This window comes from Podarcis filfolensis (genome assembly GCF_964270895.1).
Source record: "Podarcis filfolensis genome assembly, chromosome: 1".
NCBI lineage: Eukaryota > Metazoa > Chordata > Lepidosauria > Squamata > Lacertidae > Podarcis > Podarcis filfolensis.
The window spans coordinates 4735623-4761363 of record NC_139604.1 but is presented as its reverse complement, the minus strand read 5'-3'; the positions used below and the strand labels follow the sequence as shown (position 1 = coordinate 4761363).

At 44.3% G+C, this 25741-nt stretch overlaps 2 protein-coding genes across 6 annotated transcripts in view; one reads left to right on the top strand and one right to left on the bottom strand.

Annotated features, from left to right (window-relative positions):
- SLX9 (SLX9 ribosome biogenesis factor) overlaps window positions 1-2802 on the bottom strand; it is a gene marked incomplete at its 5' end in the record, with an annotated part of 33258 nt that extends 30456 nt beyond the window's left edge. Inside the window, 2 exons of one of the 2 annotated variants that reach the window (XM_083573174.1) lie at window positions 842-944; window positions 2653-2802. In XM_083573174.1, coding sequence (XP_083429300.1) covers window positions 842-944; window positions 2653-2784 — 235 coding nt within the window. Of the gene's footprint in view, window positions 1-841; window positions 945-1753; window positions 1889-2652 lie in introns of those variants that run through there. The other variant, XM_083573173.1, reaches the window with a different exon arrangement.
- Window positions 1853-25741, top strand: part of ITGB2 (integrin subunit beta 2) — a 39854-nt gene continuing 15965 nt past the window's right edge. The window contains exons 1-5 of one of the 4 annotated variants that reach the window (XM_083628741.1): window positions 1853-1984; window positions 7625-7797; window positions 21702-21762; window positions 23655-23743; window positions 25398-25572. In XM_083628741.1, coding sequence (XP_083484867.1) covers window positions 21705-21762; window positions 23655-23743; window positions 25398-25572 — 322 coding nt within the window. In that variant the 5' untranslated portion in view covers window positions 1853-1984; window positions 7625-7797; window positions 21702-21704. Of the gene's footprint in view, window positions 1985-4849; window positions 4936-6438; window positions 7798-20882; window positions 21328-21701; window positions 21763-23654; window positions 23744-25397; window positions 25573-25741 lie in introns of those variants that run through there. The other 3 variants (XM_083628742.1, XM_083628743.1, XM_083628744.1) reach the window with 3 other exon arrangements.

The window sequence follows — 25741 nt, the reverse complement described above, 5'->3', positions numbered from 1 at the left end:
AAGCCCTAAATAGTTCCTTTGCCCCATAAATCTCTCTTATTTCTTTTTCCCTCATGTTTGTGAAGCTGAAGCAGACGCTTCTGGCTACTTTATGGTGTAATTTGTATCATTTTCATTAAGTTTAATTAAAATATTGGGGGGTTGGGGTGGTAAGCAGCGCATAAGGGCTCATCTACACTTCTTTTGGTGACACATTTCTCGGCATCAGCCCACGCTTTAAAGCGCTGGGTCAGAGTGCTTTTTTCTTCATGCCCCAGTGCTTTCCCACAAATATCCACTCTTTGCTGCTGAATCAGAACTGCAATCTATAGAAAACCTAAATGGCCATTTGGTCCAAGTCAGCATTAGAAAGTGGGTTTGTTGCTGGGGATGCACAGGGGGAAGTGCTCAGACACAGCACTTTAAAGCATGGATCTGTGCCTAGAAAGCGTGGGGCAAAGGCAAGTGTGGATAAGCCCAGAGGTAGGGTGGGCAGTGTATCCTGCTACGTTATTAGAGTGTCTTGTTCCAGGAAGGGCATTCAAATACAATAGTTCAGCAAACCAAAACTATGCCTAGTTTCATACAAACTGCTTCAAAGGTGTTGCCAGCTTGAGAAAAACCTTACATCTGACTGGTGTTGGCTTAAACTGTATGCAAATAGGGTTAACATCTTCTGGTGGTCTAAAATTCAACAGCTAATGAGAATGCACTTTTTAGTGGAAAAAGTTGTAACCCATTCCAAAGAATCTAGCCAATTTACAAATTGTTGAAGCTAGGAGAATAGGTTTGATTCAGTAAGTGAATTTCTGTATTCTTTGTCACTGTGAGGCAGATGTACTAGAAGATCCTTAATTCTTACCCTTTATGGCTGAAGGAATGCTTCTCGCATCAATGTCCAATGTCTTCACCAGACTTTCTGGATAAATCTTCACTCCAGCAAAGACGTTTGAGGTCATAAATACCTGGTCCCAACACAGACAAGAACAACAAAGAGTCTTGTGACACCTTCATCATGGCATAAGCTCAGGTGGACTACTATACATTTCATCAGATGTGATAAAAAAATGTTAAGAATAAAAGGTGATGTAACTATTCCCTTTGTCCCATGCACCGTTGTTGTTGCTGGCATCCGTCTGTCTCAGGAGACAATAGAAGAGGGCACCTTTGAGAGTAAAGTCAAACCATTGGAGAGTTACAGTGCCTGCTGTAGATAATAAATAATGATAAAGGAGAGACATGTTTTGTTGCAGCTGGGGCAGATGAAGGTGTTCAGTTTTGCTGCTACAAGTGCAACAAAGCATTTCTATTAGGCTGCTATTTCTACTGCACCATCCATGAGCAGGAGGACAAAAGCCATGGGCCTGGGGGGGACTGCCCCCCCAAGTAAATAAATAGAAATACTTAACTGGCCAATTGCATCACAGAACTTGTTCTGCCCCCTAACAGAGTCTGCCCCCCTCAAAAAACAAATCCTGGCAACACCTATGACAAAAGCATTAAATATACTGGCTAGAATATACTAGGTTGGAGAGTTGTTACTTTACCATATCTCAAGTATAAAAGCAAAATTTTGGTCAGTTTTTATTTTCAAAGAATTATTTCTATAATCAGTGGATATTCTTTTACTTCTACTATAACTTTTGACCCAAATTGGTGAATAAAAAATAAAGGTGATAACACGATTGAAGAAACCACCCCTAAACTGAAGTGGCAGTTGCAGGAGCCTTTCAAACTTTGCCATGAATCCGACAAGAGATGGCTCACTCCTCACCTCCTCCTGTCCTAAGAAAGTTTTACCCTCCAGAAACGTGTCCTGTATCACCATCTTGTGGAGAGCCTTGTTCCGAGCTCTGAAGGCGCACACCGCTCCTTTTGGTCTACTGCTGCAGGTGCCACCAAGTGCCATGGGCTGGAGCAGGGCTTTTTTCCAGCTGGAACTCAGCCCTGGGCCTTCTTAGGTGGGCGCCATTGCTATTTCAAGAGAAGGAAGGAGGCCTTCAGGGTGAGTCGCAGCACCTCTTCTTCTGGAGAAATAGCCCTGGGCTTTTGACAAAGGATTCGAGGGATGCCAACTTTCTCAGGCGCTGTGTAGGTCACCTGCCCAGATGTTGCCCCAGGGGCTGCTGGGAACTGCTGCTCTGCAACATCTGGAAGGCCAGAAGTTCCCACACACCTGGCACACGCCCTTCCCCCCTGGTGCCAGGGGCGCAGGCTGGACGTATTTCGGGGAGGGGGGCAAGAAGCCAGTTATCTGTGGCGCAATGGGTCAGCGAGTTCAGCCCTTCCATTTACTTACTTGCACCTGCCCCACCCCCCAAATGCCTGGTGCTGCCAAAGGAGCAGGAAGAGGGAGAGGCTGCCTTTTCCTTTCCTCCTCCGCCTCGCCAACGAAGAATGGGGCGGACGAGGCGCTGGAAGACCAGATGCCCCCCCCCCATGACGGGGCGCCTCGCCTCCCTGCCCCTCTCCGCCCCCCGCTCAGCCCCTTCCCGAGCTCATGGCGGGAGGGGGAACCCCGAGGGCATCCAGTCCACCTGCTGGCAGGGCAGCCGCGCCCGAGGGGGCGTTCAGGCGCCGGAACCAGGCAGCCAAACCCCCAAGCGAGGTCGCGGCAACGCCGGACGCCGCCTCCGCCTCGTGGAGGCGCCGAAGGGAGCGCAGAGGCCTCACCTCGCCCGCCGTGGCCCTCGCCGCCTGGGCGCCCGTCGGGAGCGGCGCCTCGTCCTCGCCCGGGGTCCAGGGGCCCTTGGCCGGCCTGGGCGCCGCCCGGTGCAGCCGCGGCCGCTTCGCTTTGCCCACCATGGCGGCGGCAGGAGGAGGAGAAGCAGGAGGAAGGCTTGGGAGAAGGCCGAGGGAAGTCGCCCCCTCACGGCGCCCCGGGGAAGCGCCGAGGCCGCGCGCCACGTGCTGCCGTCTCCCTCAGCGCCACGCCGAGAGGGCCTTTCTGCCGGGCGCGGCCTCCAGGCGGCACACGGAGGCCACCAGGCAGGCCGGTGGAAGCGGGGGAGAAGAGGGAGCCGCGCCAGAACGGAGAGCGCGCAGGCAGCGGCCCTCGGGTCCACGGCAGCCCGGTCGCGAAGCCCCACCAAAGTCGCGAAATGCGCCCCCAAAGTCGCCCACTCGCTGCCCCCCCCCCGTCGGGCTGCCATTTCTGAGGGGAGACAGGCGCGTCTCTCTCGGTCGGCGAGCGCGGCCTGCGCCTTCCCTTCGGTCTCGGGCGCCTCCATCGGGGCTTGTGGCCAGGCCGGGAGGGCGCCCTGGTGTGCAAGATGGGCGCCTGTCTGGTTCCCTCAAGTCCGGCTTCTCTCTTTCTCTGTTCCAGAAAGGGGGGAAGCAAGGGACGAGGAACGAGCAGCGCCCTTCGAAGCCCCTTCTTCCTTCTCCACCAGTTCACCCCACCCTTCTTGCCTCTGTCTCCCCAGGTGAACCCCACTGACTTCAACGGGGTTCAGGTTGCCCTCCTGACCCACAGGATGGCTCTCCCCAGCATAGCTGTCAACTTTTCCCTTTTCTTGTGAGGAATCCTATTCGGAATAAGGGAATTTACTTTTAAAAAAGGGAAACCTTTCCCGCCCCGACCTGGCCACAGTGATCCATGCGACGGTCATCTCCAGGCTTGACTACTGTAATTCGCTCTACGAGGGGCTGCCCTTGAAGCTGACCCAGAAACTCCAGCGGGTACAGAATGCTGCAGCGAGGCTCCTCACGGGGTCTCTTCCATGGGAGCATATTCACCCAGTGCTTTTCAAGCTGCACTGGCTCCCGGCGGAGTACAGGGTCAGGTTCAAGGTGCTGCTTTTGACCTTTAAAGCCCTTCACGGCCTAGGACCCTCGTACCTGCGGGACCGCCTCTCCCGGTATGCCCCACGGAGAGCCTCAAGGTTCATAAATAGCAACACCCTAGTGGTCCCGGGCCCTAAGGAAGTTAGATTGGCTTCAACCAGAGCCAGGGCCTTTCCAACACTGGCTCCGGCCTGGTGGAACGCTCTGCCTCATGAGACCAGGGCCCTGCGGGATCTGATTTCTTTCCGCAGGGCCTGTAAGACAGAGTTGATCCGCCTGGCCTTTGGCTTGGAGCCAATTTGATTCCCTCCCTCCCTCTCTTTCTTTTTTCTTTTCCTTCTCCTCCTGCGATGAGGCTACATTTTAATATTTTAATGTTCCATTATTTTAATGTTGTATTTTATTTTTGTTTTTAAGTTGTAATCATTCATCTTGTTTTTATTATTGCTTGTAAGCCGCTCTGAGCCCGGCCTTGGCTAGGGAGGGCAGGGTATAAATAAAAAATTATTATTATTATTATTATTAAACGTTGACAGCTATGCTCCCCAGGGAGGCTTGCCTGCTGCCTCCATGGTACGCCTTTAGGGGCCAGGCCGAAATAGAAAATTGTAGAATTGGGAGGGACCCCGAGGGTCATCCAGTCCAACCCCCTGCAATGCAGTTACCTCAGCTGAAGCGTCCATGACAGATGGCCATCCAAGCTCTGCTGAGAAACCTCCAAGGAGGGAGAGTCTGCCACCTTCCATCCAAGCACTGTCAAAACAGCTCTTAACTGTCAGCTCTTCCTGACGTTTAGCCAGAATCACCTTTCTTCTAACTCAAAGTCATTGGTTTGAGTCCTACCCTCTGGAGCAGGAGAAAACAAGCTTGCTCCATCTTCCCTTGAGATATTTGAAGATGGCTGTCATGTGGGATAGCAGCATAGTCCTGCCTACAGGGGGTTGGATTAGATGACCCCTAGGGTCCCTTCCAACTCTACAATCCTATGACTTCTATAGCTCTTCTCAGTCTCTTCTTTTCAAAGCAAAACCTACCCAGCTCCTTCAACCATTTCTCATAAGGCTTAGTTTCCAGACCCTTGATCCTCTTGGTTGCCATCCTCTGGACACCTTCCAGCTTGTCAACATCCCCCTTAAATTGTGGTGCCCAGAACTGGACACAGTATTCCAGGTGTGGTTATGTGTCTGCTTTTGTTTGTGTTTTTATTATGTAGTGTTTTCATTTTCTATTTTTATGCAGTGAACTAGGCTGAGATAAAGGGCGGTTTGCAAAGTTAATAATAAACAATAAGTAAACAAAATCCTTTCTGCTGGAGGGAGTTAGGATGTCATGGACGTCCTTGTCCACAGCGGATGCCCTCACGGCAGCCATGGAAATTGTGCTGGATTGTTTCCACTTTACCCAGTGAGACCGGCTGGTGCAGGGTGGGAGAGCACATATGCCTTTCTCCAGGGAGGGGCTTGATCTGAGCCCTTCGACTTGCATAAGACTCGAGCTGTGCAACAAACAGTTGTAGAAAACTCACACCACCCCGTACCGCGCATACTGTGTGTCCTAGTCAGCGTGAGTCAGCAGAGCTTTGGAGATGGTGGACCCACTGCCCTGCTCTGCCTTGCTGATTCCACCCAGAGCTTAGGATTCCTCCGCCACTCACTTATGTGCATCCTTAAAGCTGTAAGCTAAATCATGGTTGCTTCTGGGATTGAAAAATCGCCAAAAAAACCCCATCCCTTATTATTAGAATCTACCAAATCAGTAATAAAGCCACAATGCCATTTTATGTATGCATCAATTACTATTTATTAAACAGCATCTTACAGTATACAAGGATCCGGCTCATCATTCTAATGGTATGGCCTGTTTATACGTAGTAATGGTTTCATTATTGGTCATGACTTTATGTCATATCATATGTTTGTATGGTGGTAGTGCCAGGTCACAATCCAGTGGGCTACTTAGTTTGAACACAGGTATGGAGAATTATCTTCTCTTCCAGGTTTGTAACTTCAATTTATACATTAACATTTGTGGTGCAGGAACCATTTCTATTAACCAGTAGCATGCCGCTCTAGTTACATTGAAACATGAATCATGGTTAAAACTGTCACCCTCTGCACTAAGAGTTGATGGTATTGTATGTATGACACATAATTTGGCCCCAGCCGCTTTTCCTACTGATAAAACTAGGAAAGATCTAGCATTTAATGTAATACTATAAAGGAATATAAGGCTAGATGTAGCCACACATGTTGGTATGTTGAGTGTGTGCAAAGAAAAGAAATGAAAAGCCAATAAACTTTTCATATGAACGTGCAGATGTACCATTTAGCTAAGTGGGATTTATTGTTTCGTGAGATTTCCCCCCTGGACAGTCAGGATGCACTATTATCCAGCAAATGTTTTTGTAACAATACATATTGCCAGATAGTTATTTTTTACTTTAGGAAGTCTCAGAAAATGGCTACGCACATGTGAGGCATCTTTTACTTAACTCCTGATAGGTTGCATCAGAATCAGGATGTGCCTCACCCCCACAGGGGAGCAGCAACATTTCACCACAATTGCTACCAATCTGCTTCCTTGTTTAGCAACTGCAAAAGTCTACACTGTGATGCCAAGCACTATCATCATGAGGGGGACAGAGGGGCTTGACCCAATATGTCCTATAATTACCCCTTATTTTATTATTTATTATTTTAGCCCCTTAGCCTAAAATTGTAATGAATTCCTTGGCAACAGGAAACCTGAAAGAACTCTCTTAAGGTGGTTTGCTACAGGAAGCCAGCAGAGGCAGGCCTCGCATGGGCCTCCTTGGCAAAGAACTTGCTCACGTATTTTTCAAATATTTTTATTTCAGTGTTATAATATGACATTTACAAATCTAGGTTATACTGTACACATATTCCACAGTTTCAGGCACAACTCTTTGCTGACACTTTGACTCATTTGCAAGTTACAGTGTTGAAAAAGCACCATTTCCTTCCTCTCTTCCTCATTCTAAAATAGCAACTTACTACTGATCAGTTATCCTGCAAAAAGAAATGAGTGAAGACCCCGCTATTTCCCTATAAGTTGTTTCTTCCCATTCAGGTTCCAGCAACTTCTGATTTACCCTCAAATGTGTAACAACATGGGTTCAGAAGTTATTCCAAAATAGACAATTGTAAAAGTGAAAAATGCAGGGTTTTCTTAGACAATGTTTGATTTATTTAGCTTTCTATTTTATCCAAACTTTTATAGCACTCTTCGGTTTAAAAGACTCCCAGGGTAGCTCACAACTGTATTGAATAGAAACATATAAATCAAACGAAAACGGCAGCAGATTAAGAAACGTTACAACAGATTAAAACCAGCAAAATAACATGCCTCAAAATCAGGATAAATAAAAAGACATCAAGAATGGCACCTGGCGAGCATCGCTGGCCAGGGAATTATAAAGTTAGGGTTGCCCATATGAAAAGGCCCCTCCAGTCACCACCCATCTCACTTAGAAATGAAGGTGGAAGACCCTCCAAGGTATCCTGGCTCATTTGAGAGACCTCTAAAGGACTTTAGGGCAGCCGGCCTGGAAATGACTACGGTGGGCACTGTAATGGTTTCCTTTATAGTGTTTTATGCTGAAGGAAAAAAAGCTTCCAAGGGGTCTTTCTCAGGCTTTTGGCTAAGATCAAGATTTCACCAAGGGGTAAAAAGATCAAGATTTTACCAAGGGGTAAAAGTCCTTTTCTGAGAAATATTGGGTTTCCAGTGTTTTAACTGAACACACATTATGGGGATTTGGGCACAGTTTTGAACTTTGGATGCCTTGAAAATAAGCTTTGCACCCTCCCTCACTTCTCACTTCCTCTACAACCCACAGGGGCAAGATATGCAATATCAATGAAAAAGGAAGAGGCGTGGGCCTTTTTCTGCCTTCTGAGGAGCGGTTTGGGTTTTTCTCACTTCTACAGAAGGAGCTGATCAGAAGACAGAGAACTTCACAACACACCCAAAAAATAGCTGAGAAGAAGCCAGAGAGACTGACAACTTGATGTATGTTTTTAAATTCTTTATTTGTATTTTACTCTTTTCACAAACTGAGTATGCAGAGTTTGACATCTGTATTATCTTCCTGTGCGCTTGGTATGTCCAAAATCTTAACTGAAGTACCACTAGCAGCCAATAAATGTACAGTGGTAGCTCGGGTTACATGCGCTTCAGGTTACAGACTCCGCTAACCCAGAAATATTACCTCGGTTTAAGAACTTTGCTTCAGGATGAGAACAGAAATCGTGCAGTGGCGGCGCGGCGGCAGCAGCAGGAGACCCCATTAGCTAAAGTGGTGCTTCAGGTTAAGAACAGTTTCAGGTTAAGAACAGACCTCCAGAACGAATTAAGTTCTTAACCTGAGGTACCACTGTAACTGTAAAGGTAATTAATTCAATTGAACTTCAGTATTTGAGGAAGGCACCATACCTTCCAGTTCTCTAGATGCTGGCTGCCCTCAGGTGTGAGTCTAGCACTGAAGGTTAGCTGTATGTTTCCTGTAGATGTCTGTAACAGAGCCCTGACTGTCCCCTACCTCGTTGCTGTTGTTCATTGAAAGGAAAGCATTTGGGGTCAATGCCTTCCCTACCCACTATTTTCAAGGTTGCAATCGCCCTACACGCACCTTTTCCTCATGTGGGATTCAAAATGCAAGGCAGTTTCTCTCTTTGTAGCTGAGAGGAAGACAACAGAAAGAAGGGCCAGAGCTTTCTAGAGTCACCAGGCTGAAGAGAAATACTTCTGAGGAGAAACAGACCGTCTGCCTAGTATTCTGCATGTGAGGGAGCAGTTGTTGTCTCTGGGGAGACAATGGAGGATTGCACCTTTGGAGGTGAAGTCAAACCATTGGAAGCGTTAGAAACAGATGTGAGAGCTAGGAGCTAAAGGACACCTTAAATCCAGTTATGGGTGCAACAATGGAATCTCTTGGCGTGCTTTTTTATTACAAGAATACAAAGCTGAAAATAAATGAACTGCAGCTAACATATTATGTTCATTTTTCACATAGTCTAGTCCTTCTCTTGCCCACCCCCCTGATATTCTTAAGAGGGTCTCTTCTCTAGTCTTCAGAGAGTAGCTGAAAGTGGGGAGGCAAAATAAGATCCTCCTTTCCTTCCACTCTACAGTTTTAATCTGAAATCTTAGGCACAGTATGACACCCAGAGCTCAGAAATGCTTGCACTAATGAAATTCCCCGTCACAAAATGCGCCTAGGACAATGAGAATTTCAAACACTGGATACAGCACCTGTTGTGGCTGAGCAGACCAATGTGGGAAAGACATGTTCTGTTGCATCTGGGACAGATACAGGTGTCACGTTGTGCTGATGCAGATGCACCATGGCAGTTTTTTCTTTATGTTCCTCCCAGCGGTCATAACTATATCCTTAATGAGCCCATTTCTTGCTGGCCTATAGTTCAATGTGCAACTTTCATCTCTGCTTCTGTGAAAGCGGTATGCTAGCTATTTTGTGGTATGGCATGTGTAAGTTTGCAGGTCAGCTTGCTTTTCACACTTGGCGGAATATCTCATGAGAAAGCTACATTCTGTGGCTTCTGATGAAACCTGGTGTGGAATAGTATTATATAAACTTGGAATCCTTTTAAAGTGACAGGACTCCAGCAATGGAAGATCCAATACCCAAGATTTGGTTAAAGTTCTGTTTTCCCCCAGGCGGATATGAGTCTGACCAGGACTGCAATGCTAACCTTGCCTACTCAAAAGTAAGTCCTATTCAATTCAAAGAGACTTACTCCCAAGTAAGTGGGGTTAGGATTGCAGCCGTACATTGTGTAGTGTGCTCTGCCTTTTGGTACGTTTGTAACAGATTGGTGTAACTGGACAGTAACTAATAGAAATACATACTGTCTTCGCTTGTCTGCATTGGGGTGCTAACTTTTTTTGTGGCAGGGCTTCTGTGCTTTTATAACAATTGTATGACATAAAGGGATGCTAGTGTTTTTACTGATCCCGCTCCTGTCCCTTTAACTCTAACTTGACAGATAGAAATGCAAGAAGTGGAGCTGGGAACGCTCCACCTGCATAATTGCTGAGAATCACATAAATGCTAAAGGTACAAGAGGGAAATCAGTTGGCAACTCCAGTGATAAACATTAGTTTTGCCAGCTGGGAAGCTGAATGTTTTCCTGGTGTGTGGATTTTAGGCACAGGATCACATGAGGCTTGGAGTATAACTTGGAATCATAAAATTGCAGAGATGTAAGGGACCCCCTGCAACGCAGGAATCGCAGCTAAAGCATCCATGAGAGATGACCAGGCAACCTTTGCTTAAAAGCCCTTCACGGAAAGAGTTCACCACCCTCTAAGGGAGACCGTCCTGTTGTCAAACAGCTCTTGCTGTCAGAAAGTTATTCCTGATGTTTTGTCAGAATCTCCTTTTTTGTAACTTTAGGAATCCTTCTTTAAGATAAAGGAAGAGAATAACATATAGCTTTCTATTATTTCTATAGTGTTTCACCCTGTTTTTTCACACTGGTTCTCCGACGACAAATGCTTGTAGGAATATGCAGCATAAATTTAATGATATTTAAAGTAGAAAGTGGGGGGGGGGAGAGAGAGAGAGAGCTCACCAATGAGATTTGTTCCCTAGTATGCCTAGGATTGTATCTCTATGGTACATAGATCACCAGCCCATAAAATCTGAAATTTGGGCTTTTAAAGTCATATTTCAAAAGGTGTCTGACAACATTTATAATTATTTTCCCTTATAGTGAAGATAAGAGAGGGAGATGCATTTCCTGCTTCAGACAGTACCTAAGACTATTTATGGAAACAACATTCAGATGAATGTTGTAAGATACACTCACAGGCACAGCATGCTTTTGCCTTTGCTTTCCATATGTCTCCATCAGCAGTGAAATGCCCCTTGCCCTTCCTTCTTCCACGCTGCAGGGAGAAAGACTCATCAAGAGTTCCCTTTTTCTCAGAGCTCTTTCAACACAACAACTTGAAAATAAGGAACATAAGTCAGAAAAGACAGCCAGAAGCAAGGGAGGAATTCTGCAAAGATTGAAGCAAATAGGCCCAGTCTTTTCCAGGCATCCTCTGCTGCTTTTATTTTCCCCAGGGAATTTGGAAGCCAATGGCACTTGTCCCAACTTCATGCTAAACTATTGCTTAGTACTATATGAATGAGCCAGGGTCTTGTACACTCCCCCTCTCCCCTTCTCCTCTGGCTCATCCACATGGAGGGAATTGAAAGCATTCACTTCCTGCCTTAAATTAATCATAGTTTGTTGTTACATAGTTGAAACTATGGCTTATTGAAACAAGCCAAGATCAAACCATGCTTTTTCATCCTGGCTTGTTTGAGGAAACAGTTCCTGGCTTTGACAGCATATATTCCAGTTTATTTAAACTAAGAGAAAAGATGCCTCCAATCTCTGAATTGCATCTACAACAGGGGAGAGCAGCAAGGTGTGCACACAAGCCCAAATCTCATCCAGGCTTGTTCACATAGTGCTGAACTATGGTTTAGTGTTATGTAGAAACCAGGCCACTGTCAATAATCTCCATCCTCATACCTCAGAGCAAGTCGGCTCCAAGACGTTTTGGAAAATCAAACACCTGTCTGAACATTCAGCTCAAGGAAAATGTTCTGCTCAAAACTTAAGTAGCGTGTTGTAAACACTCATTGTGGTCCTAACATACCCTTGATTATCCAGGAGCTTTCCCATCATACTTTTAATTAATATTAAATAATTAAATACTTTAATAACCTAAACCAATTCCAAAAATGTTACACAGTTAGAAGGCAATACTAGACCAGGATATTAACATACCATCCATGCCAAGAAACGTATTTTACATCTTAAAATGTCATTGAATATTTAAATTGCCTGAACTTTTTCTGTAAAACCAGGTTTGCCTCCATGGTTTAGGGCTGATTTTAATAGCAAAATTCATTGTAGATGAGAAGAGCTGAATCTGCCCCTGATTCTATGGCTTTCTTTGCCACAGCCACTCATGAAGGATAATAGGTACTCATCAGGAAGGCTATAAATACTCAGGGTCCGGGGAGGTGTGCACATTCATAGCAGCCAAAAGCAGGAGAGGGCAATGGTGTGCATGTCTGAACTTGGCTTCCCCATGGGCATCTGACTGAACCCTTTGAGAATAAAATGCTGGACTAGACTGTCTTCAGCCTGATCCATCAGGGCTGTCCTCTTTCACTTGTTTCCCTGACTTGGTGTCTGGTTCTGACTGAGAGCAAAGTAGCTAGGGTAGAAGACTGAAAGGGGGCAGGAGGCAGAGCAGGGTTCAGCTCCCCTTGCCCACACAGCCCCCTGGCTCTTAAAATTGACCAGCACTGCAGGCCACTGGATCTGCTGTTGCCACATGTAATTTATTCCTGAGGGAGCCTCCTAGGAGGGACATTTTCCATGTTGGACACTGCAGTAGCCAACTTGAGACATACCTTCAACATCATATGAGAAAAGTGACTGCAAGAGTTGTCCTTTATTAGTGTTGTAGCATCATATATGTGGAGAGGGAGGATGAAACCTTTCCCACGCTCCTGAATTGCTTAGACAGAGGCCACATCCACAGCATACCTTTAAAGCTCTGTGATACCACTTTAAAAAGTCATGGCTTCCCCCAAAGGATCCTGGGAGCTGTAGTTGGTAAAAGGTGCTGAGAGATGTTAGGAGGCTCCTATTCCCCTCCCACAGCTACTGTTTCCAGAGTTCCCTGTGAAACAGGATTGATTATTAAACCAATCTAGGAATTGTACCTCTGGGAGGGGGGAATGGGGTCCTCTAGCAATTCTCAGTACCCTTAGCCAAGTCCTTCTCCCAGAAATCTTCAGGGGATGCCAAGATGCCAGGATTCTGGGATGTAAAAACAAGAAGTGGTCTCCATCTCTGAGAGATTAAAATTTGGTTGTGAACCCAGGGTCTGTCCCAAACCTAACACGAAACGCACAGGCTCCTGGAGTAGGCAGGAAACAAAAGTAAAGAAAAATTTGGTGGCCTTTAATTTGGCAAAGCCAGGGATAAATCTGGCAGAGTGCTGGATAAATAGAGTCACTTGGAACCAAATTATCCAGTATTATCAAGTTGTAATGTAGCTCTCAAAAGGAAAAGCCCATCTACACAGGTGGTGGGCAATTATTTTCCTCTGGTTGTACATTTCATCTTGAACAACTAGAATCGGTTTTCTTTGAAGCACAACAAGCAAAGGGAGATGTGTTGTTCCACAATAAGAAAAAGTCCCCAATCCACAGTTGAGTAATACTTAACTGGAACAAACCAAATGGCAAAAAGTGTTGCAAGCTTTTGGTTCTCCGTAAGTATGATTAGATCATCACAGCACAATTGCACCAAGGCCTGTGAGGGTCCCTCTTGCCTTTGCCACCAACAGAAGCAGCAGAGGGACCTCTCAGTTGTGATCAGGTTGGGCACCATCCATCCTTGCCAACGATGGTGATGGAATGGCTGCCTGTGCCTGCTCCTCCTCACCTTTAAGGGCACAGTTGCAAGCAGAGGGACCAGCTGAGCTGCTCCTGCACCTTGATGTCCAAGGGGATGGCAGAAGCAAGAGCTGTAGGAAGAAGCAGCCACAAGCAGCAGCAATGCTTAATGTGCAGCACACATGTGCACATCCTCACTGCCACAGTCTTCTGTGGTCTTGTGATGCCTGCTTGTTGCTGTGGCCTTTGCAGCCAGGCTCACCACAGCAAGCCTCCCCATGTGGGATACAAGAGGGGGCCTCCCAGAGCAGCAGCTCCTGGCTCCTGGCTGAGCTGCCCCAGGAGATGTCAGAGGAAGTGAACCTGGGAATTAATGCACAGGGACAGGTTGGTTTAAACTCTGGAAGGCATGTGCATCTTTCCTCTGTGTCCACATTATTTAATTTGCTTCTCAAGCGTGCTGCCTGTACAATATAATCCACAATTGGCTGGTTTGGGTATAGATAGATAGATTTATTTATTACGGCCATTGGCCCATATCGAAAACAATACATCAAAATTTATCCATAAACAATACAATTTAAACAGTTCCAAATTAAAACACCCATATAAAACCAATTTTACTTCAGTTAAGTAAACACTATACACAATAAGCTCCCTCTATGTAAACCGCAATTCAAATCCATCAGATTTTGGGGGGTATGCGTCTTAGTTCTGGCACTTATTGATGGTACTTAAGTTTAGCTAAGCTGTCAGAGTCATACAGTGATCCATTTCTCCTCTTTTGAAATAAAACATTAATCAGGTATCTAGCGACTGCAAGGGATCTACTTGTATCTTCGTCGTTTAATAAGTATATTATTTGGGCTTCCTGAGGTCTGTCAGCAATTCTTGATAAATATGGGGCCAGAAACTTGGACCGTGAAGCCGAATATAATGGACAACAGAAGATTATATGATATAACGATTCTATAGATCCACTTTTACAGTCACAGAGGAGTGAGATCTGTCCTTTGGAGAGTCTGTTACCCAACACGTTTGATGGGAAAACATTGAATCTGGCCTTTATAAAGGCATACCTGTGCGTCACCACAGATAAGGTAGTTAAATAAGATGGAAGTTTTGTTGGTGGTGTTAAGCCAAGGTTTATCGGCGAACAGGTGCCACCACCTGTCGCAATATTAAATTGTAAATCCATCTCCTCTAATTTGTGAGTTATAATTCTCTTGGCAGAAATTAAATCCAATTTTAATAGTTCAGATGGAGATAGTCCTAGGGACACAAGTTTCCCATGTAATATTTTTGCCCAGGGGCTAGGGAAGTCATCTCTCCAGAGACACTGTATCAAGTGGAGATTTGGAAGTTTATGCCATAATGCCAACCAGTAACAGAGGATGCATTTCCATAATGTGGTTTCTAGAGATGTAACATTTAGTTCCAGTCGTATAGCAGTATTGCTTACACACCTGGTTAATTTTAGCAACCTTCTTAGAAGCTGGTTTTGGATTACCTCCAAATGGGTTAGATTAACAAAGGGCCCCCATATTGGGATTGCATATGCTATTGTTGCAATCACCTTTGCCTTGAAAACTTTTAACACTGATGGAATATGGAAAGCCCCATCTGAAAAGAAAAAACGCAGTAGCGCAAAGGAAAGGGCTTTAGCTCTGTTTAATACATATGCAAGATGGACCTTCCAGCCCATGTTGTGTTGGAGAAGGACTCCCAAGTACTGAAATTTAAAGACTTGGTCAATAGCTTTTCCGTCTATTCTCCAATTATAGGTTTTTCGACTCTTGGTGAAAATTAGGACTTTGGACTTAACATGGTTAATTGTAAGAAAATTTGATTTGCAGTAAACATCGAAAATTTTTAATGCCCTCCTAAGGCCGACTCTTGAGAAGGATAGGATCACTGCGTCGTCTGCGTAGAGTAGAAGGGGGCAACGATATTGGGCAAGATGGGGGGCGTGGATCGTTTCTTGAGAATCTATCAGAGGCACCCTCATATCACTTATAAATAGATTAAAAAGGGTCGGAGCAAGGATACATCCTTGACGAACACCTCTATTGATAGTTACTGAATTTGAGAGGTCGCCGGCCGGAGTGATTCTCACCCTAGCGGCCGATCCGTCGTGCAATTTAGTTATTAGCCACAAAAGTCTTTTGTCTATTCCCCATCGGGCCAATTTTCCCCAAAGTAATCCTCTGGGGATGCTGTCAAAAGCGGCCTTTAAATCAATAAAGGCCGCACAAAGTTGGCATCTATTTGGGGAGGAATATTTCCGGGCAAGGTGGTATAAAACTAAGACATAATCAACCACTGACTGATTCGGTCTAAAAGCTGGTTTGGGTATGTTTTACTCAGAAGTAACCACCTCGAAATACATGAGGCTTCTTGAGTAAAAAATGGTGACATTGCAATGTTGCCATCTCCTCCCACCTCCCGATTTTCTAAAGGCCTTCTCTCCGTTTCCACTCTTGGTCTAGTGGGTATCATGGGGGCGGGGTATTTATTACTGTATATCGAATCATAAAACAAAAATACAAAATATAAAATCAGCCACTAACTTCAGCTGTTAACATTCATCACCTTCAGCAGCAGCGAGTTTAAATTTCATTTGACTGGACTTTAACTCAAGAATATATTTTTATTTATCAAGGTTGGTAAAACTCTCTCTCTCTCTCTCTCTCTCTCTCTCTGTGTGTGTGTGTGTGTGTGTGTGTGTGTTTTGCTGAAAGGTGTGAAATTGCACATGCTCAAAGGTTGGATTTTTTTGTAGTCCATGAAAGCTTCTGCAATCATAAAGTTGTAAGCAACCACAAGACAATTTGTGGCCCTTTATTTCATTGGTTTGTTGGGGAGGGAGGGGCCCCATTTTGGAAATTGCACCTGACCTTTTCCATAACTTGTCATCAGGCAAGATGTTACACAAAGCAGGGGGCGAGGTTGGAGAGGTTTCCCCTTTTTTGGACCAACACAGCTACCTAGCTGTGCTTTTTATACCTTGTTCTGCTAAATTAAAGTTTCTTTTTACTTCTGCCCCCTGCCTACTCCAGGAAGCCTGTAGACAGAGATGGGGAATGTGTGTTGTTGGACTCCAACTCTCATTAGCCCAGCCAGCATGATCAGTTGTGAAAGATAACAGAAGTTGGATTTTAACAATATGTGGAGGGCTGCAGCTTCCACACCTTTGGTTAATATTTGGGACAGATCTTAAAAAACATATTTTAATTACTCATTGCTTCTTCATCCTGGAGTCCTAAACATGTAACATGATAGCTCCGCGGCACTTGGGAAGAACTTACTTAGCCCTGCATTTTAGAACTGGCTATGACAGCCTAATTTCTGAACTTTTTCAGTTTTTATTTTTCCTCCCCCTCCACCCACTCCTGCCTCTTGTGTAACACCTTACCAGATAAAGAATTATGGAGAACTTAAAAGTTTTCCACACTTCTGTGACATAGATCTGTAGCTACACAACTAGCCAGAAATATGCTTATGTTTGTGGAAACAATTCCTTTTGTTGCTGGGGGGGGCGGTGTCGAAATATCAGTACAATAATGCACTTTGCTAGACTACGGCTTTGAGAGGCATCTAGAATGCCCAATTAGGGTTTTGTTTTTACAGAAAGACATAAAAAGCAGTGGAAGTATCTTTTATTTCAGTGCTGTTCTTCTGCTAGCCTCATTGCAGAGCAATAGCAAGAGATGCATCCTTGCATTCTGGAGGGGTGCAGGGGAGAAGAGCCACCCTGGTGCAAGGATGAAGGTGGGTGGGGCAGGAATATATTTGCCCGTTTTTTAAAAGAATGCTCATGTGGTCCTGAGGCGTGTGCCAGGGCTAGAGTTGCCATGTGCCCTCTTTTTCCAGGACATGTCCTCTTTTTCAGGGGTAAAATTGCTGTCTAGGTGGATTCTTTAAATTTGTCAAAATGTCTCTGGCTATACTTTCTGGATAAGACACAGACATAACTAGTGGTTGAAGACTTGCTTTCCTCTTCTCTTCTCCTGCCCCTCTCAGCAATATATCACAGCTTCTTTGGCCTATAGTAGTGGTATTTAAAATGAGAGCCGTCATTGTGTCTTATTTTTTGCTTTTCAAAATATGGCAACCCTCAATAAAATGTTCTGTAATGGTGAGACATTGCTGCAGGGAAGGTGGTAGCTTTGTTCATATTCAACACTTTTTAAATGTGGTCAGTGGGGCTGAAAATAACTAAAAATGAATTTGAAAAATACCAAAGAATGTATGCAAACATGGAAGGAGGGAGTTAACATCAGTGATGTCACTGATTCAGCCACTTTATGCATAGCAAGCCTAATCGATTTATAGACTCCCTTTGCAGGTGGGTAGAAGAATGCCATTGCCTCAAACTGCTGTTTGAGTGAATGCAAGCAAATTAGATTTTCTTGAAAAAGTGGCACAGTAGAGAGGGAACACAGCTATATGTCCCAGAAGAGTGACATTTATGCTACCATTTACAAGATTGTAATCATTATTTAAAAAAGCAAAAGGAGATAGCTGACCAAACCCTTAAAATCACACAAATTTCTCTAACTTTGCCTTTGAAAATAGTCGTGTTCATCTGCAGGCTGCTGGGCTGAAAAGGATCCTCCTATATGTGCTGTGACTGAGGTGGAAAAAGCACATGAAGGAGACTGCCTGTCTCTTCTTTGATTCTCATCTCTGCAAAGGGTGACATTTCACACTCTTGTTGGGATCTTTACAAGTACCTCTGTAAAGTAGGCAAGTAGACTTGCCCACATGGCGGATGGGTGGGGCTGATTCTGAGAGATAAGGGGAGATTTGAGCCTGACTCATATAGCTCACTCTTTTAACCACTGCACCAGCTGCTTCCCAAAGTGTAAATGACTCCAGACTCACTGCTTTGTCAGAGGGATTCAGAAGCACAACAGAACTTTAATTTTCTGCACTGAAAGTGGATTAAAGCATCTTTTGTGGTTTGAAAAGTGACAGGGAGTTGTGTTGAAAGTGTGGGACGAATAAATGACTAGTGGGTAGACATGTGAGAACCCTGCATGCAAAGCAGGATGAATGCAGGATATGTATTCATTGTCATAAAACTGCCTTATTATTATTATTATTATTAATAAGAATACCCCGTCCATCTGGCTGGGTTTCCCCAGCCACTCTGGGCAGCTTCCAACAAAATATTAAAAATATTTAAAAAACATCCCTAAACAGAGCTGCCTTCAGATGTCTTCTAAAAGTCAGATAGTTGTTTATTAAATGTTCATTAAAGCCAGGATATCATCTAACTTCCCAGTAAGCTTTGTGCAAGCAAATTGGGAAACCTGACTAGTTTGCCTCTAATATTTTTAGTCTGCAGAGTATTGGAAGCAGACCAAATGGACTGCTACCAATTGTGCTGCTGCAGAGGCTGCCTTGCCTTCATCCAGCCATGTTTTTGGATCCAGTCATTCAAGTAGTTTCCTGGGGGTATTACCTGGGAAATGCTGCCTTGAATCTCTCTGCAGCTGTTTTAATATTGTAGAGTGGAATCCTGTTGAGGTCAATGGGGCTTCCTCTTACATACATGGGTACAGGGCTGCAGTCTTAGGCTCCAATCATGTCTCAAGTCTGAAACTTGATACTCCAGTTTCATCCACTATTGGATTATGATGCTGGTGGAAAGGAGACTGTCCCTCACCATTTTTGGAAGCCAAACAGAAAGTAAGATGAAAAGCGTTCTTCTTTTTGTGCCTATCATCTGCCTACACAGGATCACAGGGAATATGTTCAGTTACAGATAGGTAGCCGTGTTGGTCTGCCATAGTCAAAACAAAACAAATTTTTTTCCTTCCAGTAGCACCTTAAAGACCAACTAAGTTAGTTCTTGGTATGAGCTTTCGTGTGCATGCACACTTCTTCAGATACACTGAAACAGAAGTTGCCAGATCCTTCTATATAGTGAGAAGGTGGGGAGGGGTATTACTCAGAAGGGTGGTGGGAATGGGTGATTGGCAGATAGCTGTGATGAGCCTGTTGACGACTCTTAACGACTGCAATAGGTCTTACAGGAAAAAGCAAGGGGTGAGAAGGTGAAAAATGGCTTTGTCATGTATAATGAGATAAGAATCCAATGTCTTTGTTCAGACCAGGTCTCTCCATGGTTTTAAGTTTGGTAATGAGTTGCAATTCAGCAGCTTCTCTTTCCAGTCTATTTCTGAAATTCCTTTGTAGTAATACAGCTACTTTGAGATCTTGTATAGAATATCCTGGGAGATTGAAGTGTTCTCCTACTGATTTCTCTGTCTTGTGATTCTTGATGTCCGATTTATGTCCGTTTATTCTTTGGCGTAAGGTTTGGCCTGTTTGTCCAATATAGAGAGCTGAAGGACACTGTTGGCATTTGATGGCATATACAATGTTAGACGATGAGCAATTAAATAGTCCCGAGATGGTATGTGTGATGTTGTTGGGGCCAGTAATGGTGTTGTCCGGGTGTATGTGGCAGCAAAGTTGGCATCTGGGTTTATTGCAGGCTCTGGTGCCAGTGTCCGTGTTGCGTCTGGTTGTAGTATTATTGTGGGTTAGGAGTTGTTTAAGATTGGGTGGCTGTCTGTAGGCAATGAAAGGTCTTCCTCCCAGAGCTTGAGAAAGAGAACTGTCATTGTCCAGGAGAGGTTGTAGATCTCTGATGATGCGTTGTACTGTTTTAACTTGGGAGCTGTATGTGATGACTAGAGGTGTTCTGTTATTTTCTTTTTTGGGTCTGTCTTGCAGCAAGTTCTCTCTGGGTATCTGTCTGGCTCTGTTGATCTGTTGTCTAACTTCATCTGCTGGGTATTTTAGTTCTAAAAAGGTTTGCTGTAGATCTCTTAGGTGAGAGTCTCTGCCTGTAGAATTGGAACAGATACGGCTGTAACGTAGTGCCTGGCTATATACAATGGACTGTTTGGTATGTTTGGGATGGTAGCTAGAGGCATGTAGATATGTTTGCCGGTCAGTTGGTTTACGGTATAAGGTGGTGTCTATGCGTCCATCCTGTATTTTTATAGTAGTGTCCAAAAAATGTATTTCTTGCATAGATTGATTCATTGTTAGGTTGATTGTGGGGTGAAAATCATTGAATTTCTGGTGGAAGGTGTCCAGGGTCTGTTGACCATGTGTCCAGATGATAAAAATATCGTCAATGTATCGCAGGTTGTATATGTTGCAGTCCTGGGTACATGTGAGTAAGGGTGTTGCACTTTACTTCTTCATAATGAGGGTGATACTTTTCTTGATATCATAGAATTGTAGAGTTGGAGGGGACACCAAGGGTCATCTACTCCAACCCCCTGCAATGCAGGAATCACAACCAAGGCATCCATGACTGTTGGCCAACCAATCTCCAAGGAAGGAGAGCCCACCATCTCCCAAGGGAGTCTCTTCCACTGTCAAACGTCTATAACATCCCAGTCATTACTATAACAACTGGTTATTGGAAAAGCTTACGGAAAGAAATAGTGTTATTTTAAAACCCATTTAGCGTTTTTAATATTTAAATAAATTTTAAATACTCATAGAATTGTAGAATTGCAGGAATCCTTTGCCCAATATGGGGCTTGAACCTGCAACCTTGAGATTAAGAGTCACATGCTCTTCTGACTGAGCTTTCTCCCCATGTAATTCCCCTCAGAAAGTCCAACCACTCTCAGATACATACTCGACTCATCTCCAAAGACCCAAAACTTAGTATAAACTGGTAACTGAGTCTACTGTGTTTCATAGCAAAACAAAATTTTCCTTGCACGTCAGTTAATCAATGATTGCAGTGTTGCCATAGCAATACCTCTTTCCCCAGGGCAGTTGGTGTCAGTTGGTCCTGGTGAGAGTGAGGCAGGCAGTGCAGATATTTAAGGATGATGTGCTGCGATGTTGTGAGATACCAGAATTAAATTTCATTTTAAGTTAGTCAATGCACTTGTAAGCAAAAGCTGCATATATTTCTGCTTTCTCCCCAAATTTCCTATCCTACCCGAAAATATCACATCTGTAACTGAGCTTCACAAATTGTGTGCATCCTTCGTAAATTCTTTGACTCTACAACTCCATACCAACCAAGTATCAACCGTCTTGGTCCATAGGATCAACAGGTGAGGTCTGGGTAGTTGTGCAGCCACCGGGGCCTTTTCAGTGGTGGAATCCCCCCCAGGTGCAACTTTTGCCATCTTTGTTAACTTGTTTACTCACGCATTTGCTGGATGGAAAGCTTGAGATTATTGGAGGGAATAATGTTTTTAACTGTAAATGCTTTAAGATGTTTTAAACTGTAATTATATTTAGATTGTTTTTACTACAGTATTTTTGATTAGTGTTTTTTTTAATTAAAAAAGACTGTAGGATAGGTTTGCTGTCCTGGGCTCTTTCAGGAGGAAAGGCGGAATATAAAGTCAATAAACAAACAAACAAAGTCACCTTATAGTCTTTTAGTGTAGTCATTTCATGGTATATTATTTCAATTTCACAGGAGATGCTTCCCGAGCGATTCCTTCTGCTGTCTGGCGCTGGACTGCTGATTCTGACATCAGGTACCTTCCACTATTAGTTGGAAGTAGTGCTAGATCAGCATTATCTGCATTTGTAGTGGTGTAATGACCACCGTCTCCTTGTAGATCTAAGCCTTTAAGGGCCTTGAACTAATTGGGCTTAAGTAGGCTCAGCTTTCTGTTGGATTGTGCCCATTATCCTATCTTCAGTGGGAAATCTTGTTGATTGGCATTCCAAGTCGGTGGTGTTTTCCTGTGCAAGAGGCCCTTATCTGAGCTACAGGATCACATGCTAATTTTACCGATAGGTGCCATCTACTACACCATATTGCTAAAACATGGACCATTGAGAGGGGGTAATACAATCAAAACATATTAAAATAACTACTGATTACTTTAAAAAGTGTCTGTGCAAGTGAAAAGGTGCAGGACACTCAGGCTTTGGGTCTGCAGTGCTGATAGCTGTGAAACTGAAGCAGCAACCTCCATGACTGTTTGCCTGAGGACAATGGATCAGGCACACAAATGGTTTGTAAGAGAATGTACAGTCAATTCTTCTGCCCCAATCTGCAACAAACTGCAGCCCAAAGAGTTTGTGAAAAACAAGGTGGACGTGGCACCATTCTTCCTAACAGCGACAGAATATAAGCCTGTCCTTGAAGGGCGTCTGGAGACTGGAGTTACTACAGGAAGCAGCAGCAAGTTGCTTGTTGTCATGCCCGGCTCAAGGTGCTGCTTTCAACTGATAGCTGCTTATAGCTTGGAGCCTCGATATCAGAAGAATCCCTTCAACACCCTCACTTGCTAAGATATTTTGTACTCCTGGCTACACTGTGAAGCCTGGAAACTGGGGGTGCATGTCTGGGCATTTTTAATAGCTGTGCCCAGACTGTGGGATTCCTTGTCCTGGGATGTCAGCACTATGCATCTTTGCGGGGGGCGGGGGTGGGGGGAGGGATAGATATATATACCCCCCCTCTCTCTCCCCCACAAGCTTTGCTGTGTTGCCTCGCTCTTAACCTGTTTGTGATTTTGCTGGTGGATGAGGTATGGTGCTTTTTTTTTGTATCTCTTGTTGAGGTAAAACTTTTTATGGGTTATTTTAATATTATATTATATTGTATCATAGTCACCTCAAGTTTGTGGGCCTGTGTGGTTGAAGATGCATGATATAAGTAATCTTAGTAATAAAATAACTGTGAAATCCTGTCCAACAGGCATATTCCACACAGGGAGGACTCATCCGCTTGTCCCTTCGCTTTCCCCCAGATAAGCCTGCTCTTTACAGATGAACTGGAGCAAACATCAACCAGAACGCCACACAACTGTCTTGGCCAGCCAGCGGCTGATGGAGACAGTCAGTTGGCCATCATCCTTTCCACAGGAGTCGTCTGGGCAGCCCAGGACCTCCATCCACCCTGCCCAGGCTTGTGCCTTGGGGGGGGGGGGTCACCTCAGTGCTGCTAATGCAGTGGTTTGACTTCACTCCGGAGGTGCACTCAAGCGAGACAGATGCCAACCACTGTTTGCACCAATTCAGCAGTAAAGAGCAGGTTTTCCTGGGAAAAGCAGTGAGGCAAAGGAAAACCCACTCAGACACATACCTAGAAAGCACAGGAGAAGCAGAAAAGCTCTTGGACCCAAGCTTTGTAGGTGTGGGACAAGCAAAGTGTGGACAAGCCCTGCGTGTCCTTCTGAATCCAGGCTGTTGATAGGTTTGCAACTTAAGTGCCAGATAATGCAGCCCCTTCTCAACAATTAATATTGAAGTAGAGTCTTGAGATTGTTTTTCTCTCTGTTTTAATATTGCATTGGCATATTCATATATCAACCTTCTACATAGTTTGCCATGTACTCAGTTTGCGGTAAGTTTTAGCTTCATATTATGTGTAGTTTTTCCTCATGTTAATTCCACCTGCCCTGTTCTTCCTAAGCGCTGTCTCTTGAGTGCACCAAATACAATGTGAAAACCTGTCAGGACTGCATCCAGTCTGGCCCAGGATGCGCCTGGTGTAAGAAGCGGGTAAGTTTTCCATCTCTTGTTTTTCACGCATATTATTATGTTCCATCAAATACTTTTCCCTCTCAACCTTTTCACTCTGAATGCTACCTTTCGGTATAAAGATAATGAAACTTTTTTTTGTTTTGGATAGTGGATGCCCATTTCAAGTTTTGCTTTTGGGGCAGGCCCACTGTCACTGTCCTAAAAATAATAAACAGAATCTGCTGTTTTCAAAATGGTGAATGCTCTGCTCTTCTAGATCTCCAGCTTCATGGCACCCCTTTCCCTCTTTGGGGGCAGACCCGTGGGTCTCAAATTTCAGTGGTACCCTGTGCAGTGCCAAAATGTGGCCCAAGAGATTGACTGGAAAGCATTGACTTTGCTATAAGGAGGATGGAAGCCAGCAGCATTTGTTAGGCTTTCTCTCAACATGGTGCAACAAAAATGAAAATAATCAAACCACACAAAACCACAACAAACTTAACGGCACAATAAACTTAAACCCAAATTCAAAACCAACACAATACAACTTAGGTCTCTTAGTTCCGTGCTTGAAACGCGCAGATTAGGTGGGATAAATTAATAATGTTCAAATAAAAATTAAAAGCAAATAATGAGAAGTGGCATTGAATGTAGGTAACTTCACAATTCATAGTTCCTATCACTTTGATCTTTTAGCCACAGGTCATGGGTCAAATCTGAGAGGGGAGTTTCCTGAGTCTATTTCAAGATGGAGGCTTGATATCACACACAGGTCCCTCAGGTCTGGTTCTTAGCTGCGCATGATGGCCCTGGTAGCCTCCTCCATTATGGGCATTAGTTACTCTTCAGGCACTTGCTGTCGACACGAATGGATGCAGCTTGTGCTCTGGGGATTCTTCTTTATTTTGTCCCTCTCCCATCCATCCTCCTCCTATCTGGCCAGGCAGGCATGTATTTCCATACCTGGGAACACCCAAAAGTAGTGTACAAGAGCAGATATTATGCAAAACCGGAAGTGGGTGTTCTGGCTAGCAAACTTTGCCCCGGAAGACGAACAGAAGGGCACCGGCGGCGGGAGGCCTCATTGGGGAAAGTACACCTCAGTTTAAGAACGCTTTTGGTGTAAGAACGGGCTTCCGGAATGAATTAAGTTTGTAAACGGAGGTACCACTGTATGTTGACAATAAAAGTCTAGTCCGCCATCTTTCCTCCCCGAAAGTCCCCTTATTGACTTTTCCATGGCAAGGGGAAATATGGTTGAAATGTAAGAAAAGTACAGACTAGTATTTCAATAACATCATACATGAATACTATGACAAAAAACTTGTAAGCATGAGCAATGTTGGACCAATTCCACAACAGACTGCCATATGGAAGTCCCATGAATGCCTTTCCAGTACAATCCTTTAGAAGAGTAATATTTTAAGCTTCTGAATTCTGTTCTGACTGCCTGTAGACAGGCTGTTTGGGAGCCTTTGGCTGAAGAACTAGTTATAAATGCCCACCACCTCAGGCAAAGGTATTCTCAGCCCTGTAGCTAGATATCCTTTTAACTAGAGACACTGGACATTGGAAGTTCTGCAGGCAAAGCATGTTTTTGGAGCTATTGTTCTTCCTCTGTTGTCCAAAATGTATCAGACTTATTTCTGAAACATACTGACCATTTATTCTTTTTGCTTTTTATGAAATACAGGATTTCACAAAAGTAGGAGAACAAGATTCCAGTCGCTGTGACACCAGGGAACAACTCCGGCAGAGGGGATGTGGGGATGACATAATTTTTCCAGAAAGCTTTGCCCAGCCAGGTCCACCACCAAGTCAGATAAAGCAAATCCAGCCTGAGAATGTGCACCTGCAGCTAAGACAAGGTACTACTCTGAGTAATTATTAGACAAAGAAATATAAAGTGGATGAATGGGATGATTATTGTGACAGGGCAAAGAACAGGTGTGACTTCCTTTGTACAGGTATATAAATAGTTCTCAAATTCTGGGAAGGTGGGGAAGTACATTACGCCTGGTTTTAAGAGTGTTGGAT